At 40.9% G+C, this 12572-nt stretch overlaps 1 protein-coding gene across 3 annotated transcripts in view; it reads right to left on the bottom strand.

Moving 5' to 3' along the window:
• Positions 1 to 12296, bottom strand: part of azi2 (5-azacytidine induced 2) — an 83463-nt gene extending 71167 nt beyond the window's left edge. Inside the window, exons 1-3 of one of the 3 annotated variants that reach the window (XM_073024505.1) lie at positions 12215 to 12296; positions 4192 to 4471; positions 811 to 936 (exon numbers count right to left, since the gene is read on the bottom strand). In XM_073024505.1, the coding sequence (XP_072880606.1) occupies positions 811 to 936; positions 4192 to 4419 (354 nt within the window). In that variant the 5' untranslated portion in view covers positions 4420 to 4471; positions 12215 to 12296. Of the gene's footprint in view, positions 1 to 810; positions 937 to 4191; positions 4472 to 12137 lie in introns of all 3 variants that reach the window. The other 2 variants (XM_073024504.1, XM_073024506.1) reach the window with 2 other exon arrangements.
• Positions 12297 to 12572: the final 276 nt, after the last annotated feature.

Below are 12572 nucleotides of genomic sequence, written 5' to 3'. Positions count from 1 at the left end.
GATGAGTGAAGAAGAATTCTGTCATTCTGGCCTTGATCAGTCAAGGCACTGGGTATAACAGTTGGAATGTTATGCTGCAGGTGTAGATGATGTTGGTGAGGCTGTATTCAAAGTATTTTATTCAGTTTTGGTCACCAAGTGATGGGAAAGATGCAGTTAAGTTAGAAAGTATGCAGAAAAAATTCATGAGGATGTTGTCAAGATTTAAGAGATTGAGTTATAGAAAGGTTGAGCAGGCTAGGACTACATTTATTGGTGCATAGGAGAATGAGGGGTGATCTTACAGATGCATATACAGTTGTGAGGGGTACAGATAGGGTGAATGCACACAGTCATTTTCCCCAGAGATCAAGAAATAGAGAGTAGAGGTTTAAGATAAGAGGGGAGAGATTTAAAAGAGATTTGAGAGGCAACTTTTTCCATCCAGAGAGTGGCCAGGATATGGAATGAGCTGGAAGTGGAAGTGGTTGACACAGGTACATTAACAATGTTTGAAAAGCACTTGAATGGGTACAAAGGTGGCAAGGACCAAACAAAGGCAAATTGGATTATCTTAAATGGGCAACTTGTACAGCACGGACCAGTTGAGCTGAAGGGCCTATTTCTGTGTTGTACTCTGACAGTAAAAAGTCACAAACACAAAAATAAATTCTTAATTACCAGCTTCAATTATACAATACTTAAAGTTAAATACAAAATACACATAACATTAATCAATTACCAGAACGATGTGCTTTTATATTTTATTTAAGCATGACTTTCAACTTCTTTTGGAAACAAGAATATCACAATAGCACATTAAGATACTACCATTCTCTCCAGTCTCTGTCTCATCTTGTCCCTTTCGATACAGACTTCCCGATAAACCTGGTAAGCTTTATTCACTCCCTCTTGTTCAAAGGAACTTCTCTCATTGTCAAGAGAAGCATTAAGAAGCTGTAAATATGGAGCAAAAATACTTTTTTTTAAAAGCAGGTTCACATAAATCACCCATATATGAAGCCAAATCGACAATGTCTTGGACTCCTATTATGGAAAGTAACACCAAGCTAAAGAGATGCTCTTTCTGCCCTTAGAACAGAGTAAACAAAGACTGATAATAATTAGTATTGTATTTGAGTAAAGGATTATAGGATTACAAAATAAAGCAAATTTAATTTTATAATACTTACAGTCACTGAATATTCCCTAGAAGGATCTTAATTTATACAATGCCATCTACTAGTACATTAAATGATACCAGATCAATATCTAATCATGAGTACACATTTACAGGTTAGAGTCCTAATCTGAGCAGAGCCAAATTTGGCAGAATGAGACAGGCTCCAGCAGAGGTTGACTGGATGAGCTTGTTTGAAGGGAAAGCAACAGTTGGCAAGTGGGAGGCTTTAAAAAGGGTCAAAAGTTCAGTTCTGGTAACCTCATTATAGTAAGGATGAAGAAACTTTAAAGAATGTACGGAGAAGATTTATCTAGATTAGAGAGCACACTTTATGAGAATAGGCTATGCAAGCGAGGTTTTTTATTTTACCTTTTTGGAAGGAAGGAGGATGAGAAGCAACTTCATAGAAATGTACAAGATGGTAAGTGGATTAGATGGAGTGGAGAGCCAGAAATTTATTCTGAAATTGGCAGAAATGGCTAATATCAGGAGCTTAATTTTAAGGTAATTGAAGGAAAGTATGGGGTGGGTGGGGTCAGAGGTATTTTTTTAAAAAAAGAGTGGTGGTTGTGTGCAATGCCCTGCCAAGGGTGGTGATAGAGACAGGTACATAAAGCATATTTTAAAAACTCTTAGATAAGATCATAAGATATGGGAGCAAAATTAGGCCATTCAGCTCATTGAGTCTGCTCCGCCATCTCATCATGGCTGATCCCAAATCCCATTCAACCCCATACACCTGCCATCTCATCATATCCCTTGATGCCCCGACCAATCAGGAACCTATCAACCTCAGCTTGAAATATACCCATGGATTTGGCCTCCGTGGCAGAGCATTCCACAGACTCACTACTCTCTGGCTAAAATATTCCTCCTTACTTCTGTTCTAAAAGGTCACCCCTCAATTTTGAGGCTGTGCCCTCTAGTTCTGGATACACCCACCAGAGGAAACATCCTCTCCACATGCACCTTTTTCTAGTTCTTTCAACATTCAGTAGGTTTCAATGAGACCCCCGTGCATTCTTCTAAATTCCAGTGTGTACAGGCCCAAGGCTGCCAAACGTTCCTCATATATTCACACTTTCATTCCTGGAATCATCCTTGTGAACCTGCTCTGGACTCACTCCAATGACAACACATCCTTTCTGAGAGATGGGGCCCAAAATTGTTCACAATATTCCTAGTGTGGCCTGACTGGTGTCTTATAAAGTGTCAGCATTATCTCCTTGCTTTTATATTCTGTTCCCCTTGAAACAAATTCCAACATTGCATTTGGCTTCTTTAGTACAGACTCAACTGTGAATTATCCTCTGGGAGCCTTGCAGGAGGACCAATGTCCCTCTGCACCTCTGATGTTTGAATTTTCTCCCCATTTAGATAATAGTCCACACTATTATTACTTTCACCAAAATGCATCATCATACAGATCAAATAATTATACAGTGCATTGTGGTAGAGCAAGGTAAAACGATAAAAACACAGAATAAAGTGTAACAGCTACCAAGAAAGTGCAATGCAGGTAAACAATAATGCCAAAGAGGGAAATGAGGAGGACAAAAGGCGGGTATCAGATAGCAAGCAGGGCTAAGCTTAATCCCAAGAGGTTCTGCAGTTGTATTAATAGTAAAAGGGTAACAAGAGAGAGACAAGGTTCTCTAAAGACCATCAGACCACTAGCAAGTGAAGGTGCAAGAGACACCTAATGTCCATTACCCCTTGGTGTTTAATAAAGAAAATATCTTGGATGTCAAAAAAAAAGGTAAAAAGTAGTGAGGTCTTGGATTGTATACTTAATCAACAAAGGAGGTATTTGTAGCATTAAGGTGGGAAAATCTGGTAAACCAGACTTCAATTGCAGGGAAATTACTGGAGGGAATTCTGAGGAACACGATCTACCATCATTTGGAAAGACAAAGCATGGTTTAATATGGAGGTGGTCATGTCTGATTAACCCTTTGAGGTTTTTTTTTTTTTGAAGATGTAATGAAGGTAGGGTAGTGGATGTTGTCTACATGGTCTATTTTTTCCCCATGAAGGCCTTTGTCAATGTCCTGCATGAAGGGTTGATCCAGAAGGTTAGGTCACATGGGATTCACAACAGGAAACACATTTTCAAGATCCCTTTTTCATTGCTGCTTCTAAATGTTCTCGCCCATTTCATCTGCAGCAGTTCAAGATGGCAGCTAGGCTTTGTATGTTGCCTGGATTAGAAGGTACGTGCCATAACAAGAGGTGGGAGAGGCTGTTTTCTCTGGAGCAGCAGAGGCCGAGGGGAGATCTGATAGGGTAGACAGAAAATATCTTTTTTCCTGGGTTGAAACAGAGGGTATGCATTTAAGGTGAGGGGGGGGGGGTAATTTCAAAGGAGATGTGAGGGGCTTTTATTTTAAAAAAACAGACTGGCAGATTCCTGGAATGCGCTGGCTGGGGTGGTGGTAGAGGCAGATATATTAGGAACTTTTATGAGACATTTAGATAGGCACATAATGTGAGGAGATCGGAAGGATACGGATATTGTATAGGTAGAAAGTATTAGTTTAGCTGGGCATTTGATTACAAATTTAACTGGTTCAGCACAACATTGTAGGCCTGTGCTGTACTGCTCTATCTTTTGGCTCACCACTGTACCTCTTCACTGTCCTCCAAACTGGAAATGTGTTTGTTTAGTTGATTACAAGAGGATAAGAAATACAGTCCAAGATAAAACCAAATTGAATTTGAGAAAGTAATAATAGGGAATTAATCTTTCAGTGTCAAAGTATCATTAATCTACATTTTGCTGAAAGATCTGAAATAGAGTAGACAACTGGGGTTGAGAGAAGGTGGGGGGCAGGGGCAACAGAGTATAAAGTGAAATTAAACAAACAATGGGGTGAAGATGAGAATTACAATAATTTCAGGGGAGACCAAGCAAGCGGAAAATGAAAGAGGAAGAGAGAGGCACTGGAGCCAAATTGCCAAATATTAATCTGCAATGACATTAACTAACTCTAATCTTAAACTTCACAGTTCAACACAAAATAATTTACCCTTTCTTCCAGCATCCGAGTTTTTTTCTTCAAGAAAGAATTTTCAGTCTCCGTTTGCTTTAATCGTTTTTTGATATCTTCGTAGGCTGTGACAAGTGCAAAGTGGGAACCAAGAGATTCATCGCCTGAAGAACCCGCAATAGGACTATACCTGAAAGGTGTTGCTTCAGGACTTGCTTCTTCATGATTCAAAATAGAAATATCATCTTCTGCCCCTAATGTTTCCATGTTCACAGCTTCAGAGTCTCACCAATGAACACTCTCTTCCAAGCGTTGCATACTAATGATGAATCAAAATAAAAAATAAATGTAAATTTGTTGAAGGTCATATTCCTCAAGAAAACAGCTTTGCATGTGGTTCAAGACATATCCAAAAGTAAGCAAAGCAAAATCAAACTCTCTGGTCACTTGGCAACATACACAAAATGCTGGAGGAACTCAGCAGGTTAGGCAAAATCTATGGAAAGCAATAAACAGTCGATGTTTCAGGCCAAGACCCTTCATCAGGTTATTTATGCTGTAATCATTTTTGGATTATGTCCATCTGCCCAATAATCTGATGCAGAACATGCTCTCTATTACAGAAAGGATTTGTTTATTTTGAATATACAGTGGCATGCAAAAGTTTGGCACCCCGGTCAAAATTTCTGTTACTGTGAATAGTTAAGTGAGTAGAAGGTGAACTGATCTCCAAAAGTCATAAAGTTAAAGATGAAACATTCTTTTCAACTTTTTAAGCAAGATTACTGTATTATTTTTGTTTTGTACAATTTTAGACTGAAAAAAAGGACAGGAGCACCATGCAAAAGTTTGGGCACCTCAAGAGATTTGAGCTCTCAGATAACTTTTACCAAGGTCTCAGACCTTAATTAGCTTGTTAGGACTGTGCCTTGTTCACAGTCATCGTTAGGAAAGGCCAGGTGATGCAAATTTCAAAGTTTTATAAATACCCTGACTGCTCAAACCTTACCCCAACAATCAGCAGCCATGGGCTCCTCTAAGCAGTTGCCTAGCACTCTGAAAATTAAAATAAATGATGCCCACAAAGCAGGAGAAGGCTATAAGAAGATAGCAAAGCGTTATCAGGTAGCCGTTTCCTCAATTCATAATGTAATTAAGAAATGGCAGTTAACAGGAATGGTGGAGGTCAAGTTGAGATCTGGAAGACCAAGAAAACTTTACAAGAGAACAGCTCGTAGGATTGCTAGAAAGGCAAATCAAAACCCCCATTTGACTGCAAAAGACCTTCAGGAAGATTTGGCAGACTCTGGAGTGGTGGTGCACTGTTCTACTGTGCAGCGACACCTGCACAAATATGACCCTCATGGAAGAGTCATCAGAAGAAAACCTTGCTTGCATCCTCACCACAAAATTCAGCATCAGAAGTTTGCAAAGGAACATCTAAACAAGCCTGATGCATTTTCGAAACAAGTCCTGTGGACTGATGAAGTTAAAATGGAACTTTTTGGCCGCAATGAGCAAAGATATGTTTGGAGAAAAAAGGGTGCAGAATTACATGAAAAAAACACCTCTCCAACTGTTAAGCATGGGGGTGGATTGATCATGCTTTGGGCTTGTGTTGCAGCCAGTGATATGGGGAACATTTCAATCGTAGAGGGAAAAATGAATTCAATTAAATACCAGCAAATTCTGGAAGCAACATCACACTGTATGTAAAAAGGCTGAAGATGAAAAGAGAATGGCTTCTACAACAGGATAATGATCCTAAACACACCTCAAAATCCACAATGGACTACCTCAAGAGGCGCAAGCTGAAGGTTTTGCCATGGCCCTCATAGTCCCCTGACCTAAACATCATCGAAAATCTGTGGGTAGACCTCAGAAGAGCAGTGCATGCAAGACGTCCCAAGAATCTCACAGAACTAGAAGCCTTTTGCAAGGAAAAATAGGTGAAAATCCCCCATCAAGAATTGAAAGACTCTTGGCTGGCTACAAAAAGTGTTTACAAGCCAAAGGGGGTGTTACTAAGTACAGTATTGACCATGCAGGATGCCCAAACTTTTGCTTCGGGCCCTTTACCTTTTTTTGTTATTTTGAAACTGTAAAAGATGGAAATAAAAAAAGTAATATTGCTTAAAATATTAAAGAAATCTGTCATCTTTAACTTTATGCCTTTTGTATATCAGGTCATCTTTTACTCGTTTAGCTATTCACAGTAACAGAAATTTTGACCAGGGGTGCCCAAACTTTTGCATGCCACTGTACATCTACTTTAGAGTTCAGTATACATTTTACCAGCTTTCAATTTCATGGAGTACCACTTGAACAGCACCACACAGCAAAGATACAGTACTTGGATACAAGCAGAGAAGCCCAGCCCTTTAAATGTTAGCTCTATTTGTTATATTTACATTGAAACATCAAAACATTTGTGAAACGTGTCATTTATATCAACTACCAACACAGTCCAAGAATGTGCTGGAGGAAGCCTGCAAGTGTCACCACACTTCCAGCACCAACATAGCATGCCTACAACTCAACAATCCTAACCTGTACAGTTTTGGAATGTGGGAGGAAACCAGTGGACCTAGAGAAAGCCCATGGGGTCACAGGAAGAATGGACAAACTCCTTGTAGACAGTGGCAGAATTGAACCCTGATCACTGGCACTGTAAAGCTTTAAGCTAATTGTCACACAGCTATGTGGCCCCCATTAGCTTCTGTCCCCTAACAGAAACTGAATTTTTACAATCCCATCTTCATACTTCCTTCCCATTCACATTCAGCTCCAAGCACCACCAAATGTGAATGGGACGAGCTAAAGATGGCGGCGGATGTTTCTGCGAACCTGGGCAACTTATTCCAGTTCGTCTGTGGAACAGTTCAATTTCTCCTCTTCTCATGTCTCTTTGTCCTTTATCAAGGTGGCTGGGGCCCTGTCAGTCCGAGATCTACAGCTGCACTCCAACTATGGGTTCAACTCTTAGAACTCGCCAAGCAGCCTGGCATTTCGCTATCCCCAGGTGCAGCCTGGAAGATGGGCACCATCGGACGCAGTCCTGCAGACAACCCGATTATTCAGTGATGGCGCCGACTGAAGCATCGTGGGAGACTGAAACATCAAAACAGCAGGCAGGCAATGTGCTCTGCTTCCAGAAGGCCCCTACACTCGAGCAATCTCTCTCTTTCCTCACAGTGAGTGAGTGTCTGCTGGTCCTAGAGTCAGGGAAACTCAAATAAGCGACGCTACAGATTGTAACAATGAAACAGCAAGCCGCTGGACTCCCCTCCTGTCCGATACAGGAGCGGTATTTCTCTCTCCCTGGCTAGTGAGAGAGAGAGCCTTTCTGAGATGTCAAAGTGTTGGGATGGACAGTAGTTTTTAATGGTCTCTATGCGGGTAGTGAAGGATTAATGCTTTTGCTGCAGCAAGTGGGGGGGGGGGTTGATGCTCTTGCTGGTGCATGGGAGGGGGAGGGTGGCTTTAGGGTTCTAATGTTCTGTCATTCATTCTTTGGGGTTGTTCTTCTGTTTTGTGAATGTTTGGGAAGAGTAAAGATTTTAGGTTGTATACTGTATACATTCTCTGGAACTGAACTGAACCACTGAACTGGAGACAATAGTCGACCAAATGAACGAGTCACTAAGACAACCTGGCACCGACCTTTGGTTTCCACAGTGGCTCTTTGCTGTTAATCGATCCTGCTAACCTCCATCTCCTTTGTTTCCTTCCACACTCAACTCAAACAACTTGCCTACACCAACATGTCCAAAGCATGCCAAGTGTCTGCTGAGTTGTAGCAGTCTCAAGGGAACATGCATGCACTGTTCCACTCAAAAGTACATGCTTGATTCTCTTTGCTGCCCAATAATGAATTGATGGGCAACGAGTTCTCTCTGGGATACAGAGAACTGGCAAAGAGGGATTGTGTAATATAGATCCATAATTCCTTGTAAGTGACATCACAAGTAGATAGGGTCGTAAAGAAAGCTTTTGGCACACAGGCCTTCATAAATCAAAGCAATGATTACAAGAGTTGGATGTTATGTTGAAGTTGTACAAGACATTGGTGGGGCCTAATTTGGAGTATTGTGTGCAGTTCTGGTCACCGACCTACAGGAAAGATTGAAAGAGTGCAGACAAAATTTACAAGCATGTTGCCAGGACTTGAAGACCTGAGTTATCAGGAAAGGTTGTATAGGTTAGGAGTTTATTCCCTAGAGCCTAGGAGAATGAGGGGAGATTTGACAGAGATACATAAAATGATGAGGGGTATAGATAGGGTAAATACAAGCAGGCTTTTTCCACTGGGGGTGGGTAAGACTTGAACTAGAGGACATGGTTAAGGGTGAAAGGTTTAAGAGGAACACGAGGGCAAACTTCTTCACTCAGGGGTGGTAAGGGTGTGGCATTTCCAGCAGAAGTGGCGGATTTCAACATTTAAGAGATATTTGGATAGGTACATGGACGGGAGGTGTATAGAGGGCTAATGTCCCGGTGCAGGTTGATGGGACTAGGCAGAATAATAATTCAACATGGACTGGGTGGGCCAAAGAGCCTTATTCTGCGCTGCAGTGTTCTATGACTCTACGACCAACACCTGGTGTAGATCAACCATGATCATGAAGGATCAACTGGATTTGCCATAGACATTGACATATATTAGGAACTTGTTGTGGAGTTAGTCAGGGCATGACATGCAACAAACAAATAACAACATGCAACAATTATAAAGGATAAAGAATTAAATAAATAAAGCTAGAGATGAAAGTATGGATATGGAATACAATGTGCATGAAAACATCAATGACAGAATGCATCTTACTGAATAGCAGAAGTTTGAAGGCCCAATTGGGAAAATCCTTTTTGTTGTTAAGAAATACAGATTCACTTCCATAACATTACGAGAAAAACAAAACATTACTAAAAAAAAAACAAAGTTTCAACTGCTCTTATTTTGCTGTCAACATCCTTTTAAAAGTAATTTTCTCTTTGATCTTCTTCCTAGTACCAGCCTTATAAGTTCTTCAGTGCATCTTCTTTACCACCTACTCTGGTATCCAGAGGAATGAATTTACAGCACGTGGTGAATACAGCTCAGTCCATCCCAGGCAAAACCCACTCCACCGCTGAAAACATTGACATCAAGTACTGCCACAAGAAGGCAGTATCCATCATCAAAGACCCCACCAGGCCATGCTGTCTCCTCACTCCTACCATCAGACAGGGCATATAGAAGCCTTAGGGCCCACACCACAAGTTCAAGAACAGTTATTACCTTACAACCTCCTTTTTTGAAAGGTATCTCTCCTTTCAGTTAGTCCTGACGAAGGGTCTCGGCCCGAAACGTTGACAGTGCTTCTCCCTATAGATGCTGCCTGGCCTGCTGTGTTCCACCAGCATTTTGTGTGTGTTATTACCTTACAACCGACAGGCTTCTGATCTGGTGTGGATAACTTCATTTAACTATACATAAACAAAGACTGACAAACGACACCGTGTAAAAGTCAAACCATACAAATAAAAAGAAATAGTGAACTGTACAGATGACCACAGACTCACTTTACAACTCATGTTCTCTGAATTATTTTTATTTGCGTAGTTTACCTTCTTTTGCACATTGGTTGTTTGTCAGTCCATCTATATTTAATGTTTCATAATATTCTGTTGTACAATACTATGTAAAGGTCTTTTATCATCTGGATATAGATAAAACTAGTGTGCCTAAGACTTCTGTACAGTACTGTTAAGAAGTAATGCACTGTACTGCTACCCCCCCCAAAAAAAACAAATTTCATGACATACATCAAACCTGATTCTGAGATGGGTCACTACTGCAGACTGAGAGTGGAAAGCACCTGTGTCTTTCTGTAATGATCAATAAACCAATTGTTTGGAATCAAATGACCTTGCCTGGTATCTCAGGGCTGGGTATGTCTGCATCCCCTCCCCTGGGCCCTAATTCTCCTCCTCTGCCACCTGTCCCACACCCCACCCGTGGTGCTCCACTTTCACCATTTCCAACATCCTTTGCTCCCACCAGATTGACAAACTTGCTCTCCACTCCACATTGGCAAATACAGTACTGTGCAAAAGTTTTAGGCACCAGATATGTATTAAATATTAAATATTGGCTGTGTCACTGCTGAATTCTTTTAGCATTCCAAATGATAAAACCCTTGCTTTCTGTCACTCGGTAATAATCCATCTCTCTCACTCCCAACTATAGTACTGTTGAAAGTATCCTGACTGGTTGCACTATGGTCTGGTACACCAGCTTGAATGCACAGGAACACAAGATGTAGAGAGTAATGGACTCAGTCCATTACATCACAGGCTCATCCCTCGCCATCACTGAAGGCAAAAATGCCCACCATCTGGGCCGTATTATTTATCACAACTACCACTGGGCAAGAGGTACACCTTATAAGACCCACACCACCGGGTTCGAGAACAGCTACTTCTTTCCAGCCACGTGGTTCTTGAACCAATCGTCAAAACCTTAATCAGTAAAGTTTAGAAAAGTTAACTTCTCTGATCATGTAGCACCAAAATAGATTTTTTTTGTTCTAATTGTGTTCTCTCTTGCAAAATCTACACAATTTATATTGATCACTTTCTTGAGAATATTTATATGATGCTATGTACCTGTGATCCATTTTCTTACAGGCATTTGCAGTAGAACAAAGAAATACAGAAGAATGACAAACTACACATAAACAAAGACTGACAAACAACTGAAGTGCAAAAGACAAACTGAAAGTAAAAATAGTAATAAACAAACATAAATTATACTGGAAATCCAGAGCAACAAACACAAAATACTGGAGGAACTGAGCAGGTCAGGCAGCATCCAGGGAATTGAATAAACAGTCAACATTTCAGGCCAAAGTTAATAACAACTGTCACTAAATCAATATTCTGGAAATATGTCAAATTAAATATACTTTAAAAATTTACAGCCCCCATAAACTGTACCCATTTCTATACAGAATTACATCTCTCCATTTAGGACAATGCAACACACAAAACTAATCTTGCAATTGTGCAACTCATCCAAACATAATTTTCCTCTCTGTGTTTAGCTAATTCTGATCTGCTCCTTCCCCACCATCCCTCAATCATTCAAAAAATGAAACAATGAACTCAGCAAGACTGCTTTTCTTCCCAGATCGAAACAAACTGAGCAGTAACTCGAAGGCAATCAACTTTTGGGTGTGTCAACTTACAGTAGCAAATTTGGTAGTTCTGAAGGGTCAAAGTCAGTGAACTCCAAAACAACCATAAAACATCATATTTGGAAGAAGCTTCCTTGTGATACATGAACATCATGCATTAAAAATAGTAAAGCTTCCCAGACAAGATACTCCGTTGTGAAAAAAAGTGAAAAATGCTTTCAAAAATGATTAGAATAGTTCTGACAAAATTCACTTCATACAAGTCAGTAATAATAAACATGATTCTGATATGAAAGTATTCCCTCTAGTGAACATAAAGATAATCATAATCGGCAGAAAACTTGAAATGTTTTCACTTTTTCTCTACACATGCGCCGCCTGGCTCGACTGACTATTGGTATCACTTTCTGTTACAAAGCCAGAATGGTAGCGCAAGATAATCCCACACAGATCTACACGGGGACTCAAAAATTACTTAAACTCAAGGAAGATAAGTTACTGACAAAATGCAAGGTCTGCATGTGTCAACTCTACTAAAGGAACTAGCATAAGTGAAGTGGGCTGAACGGCCTACTTCAAAGCCAATTTTATGCGTCTTAATCCAGGCTGCCGGAGTAGGATACAAAATTAACGAGTAGTTTACGACTTGGGACGTTTTCCACCAGGTTACCCGATCAGGTGCATCTCCCGGGCACAGACTCCGAGAGCCACCTCCCCCTCCCATCCTATCCCCGGGAACAGATCCCGGGACAACCAGCTCAAAACCCCAACAGGCCTGGGTTCCGTGCCGATCTCCCGCTCACTTACCGAGAGACCCGCGCCGAGCCGACCGCAGGGGCTCTCAGGACCGACCACCCTCCATTTACTGACCGGCCTCCGCTCACCTTTCCCCCCCGCCGCTATCACCACACCCCCTGGTCACGTCAACGCGGTGTTTTGGGCCGGCGTCATGTGACCTTGTACCCAACGACGTCACGCAGAGTGACGTAATGACGCTCCGGAGCGAGCTTTGCCCCATCCTTAGTGAAGTGACCTCGCTGAAACAGGTACCCAGGATCATCACTGACACGTCTGATGTGCAATAGAATACCAAGATATAAAATTACTATAAATTACAAAATAAATAAATAGTGCAAATAAAAGAAATCAGAATCAGGTTTATTATTGACTTGTCTGTTGTGAAATTTGTTTTGCAGCAGCACAGTGCAAAGACATAAAAAGTGCAATAAATGCAATAAATTA

Source organism: Hemitrygon akajei, chromosome 20, assembly GCF_048418815.1.
Source record: "Hemitrygon akajei chromosome 20, sHemAka1.3, whole genome shotgun sequence".
NCBI classification, from domain to species: Eukaryota; Metazoa; Chordata; class Chondrichthyes; order Myliobatiformes; family Dasyatidae; genus Hemitrygon; species Hemitrygon akajei.
The sequence above is the reverse complement of the archived record's forward strand: the minus strand, read 5'-3'. Positions and strand labels throughout refer to the sequence as shown.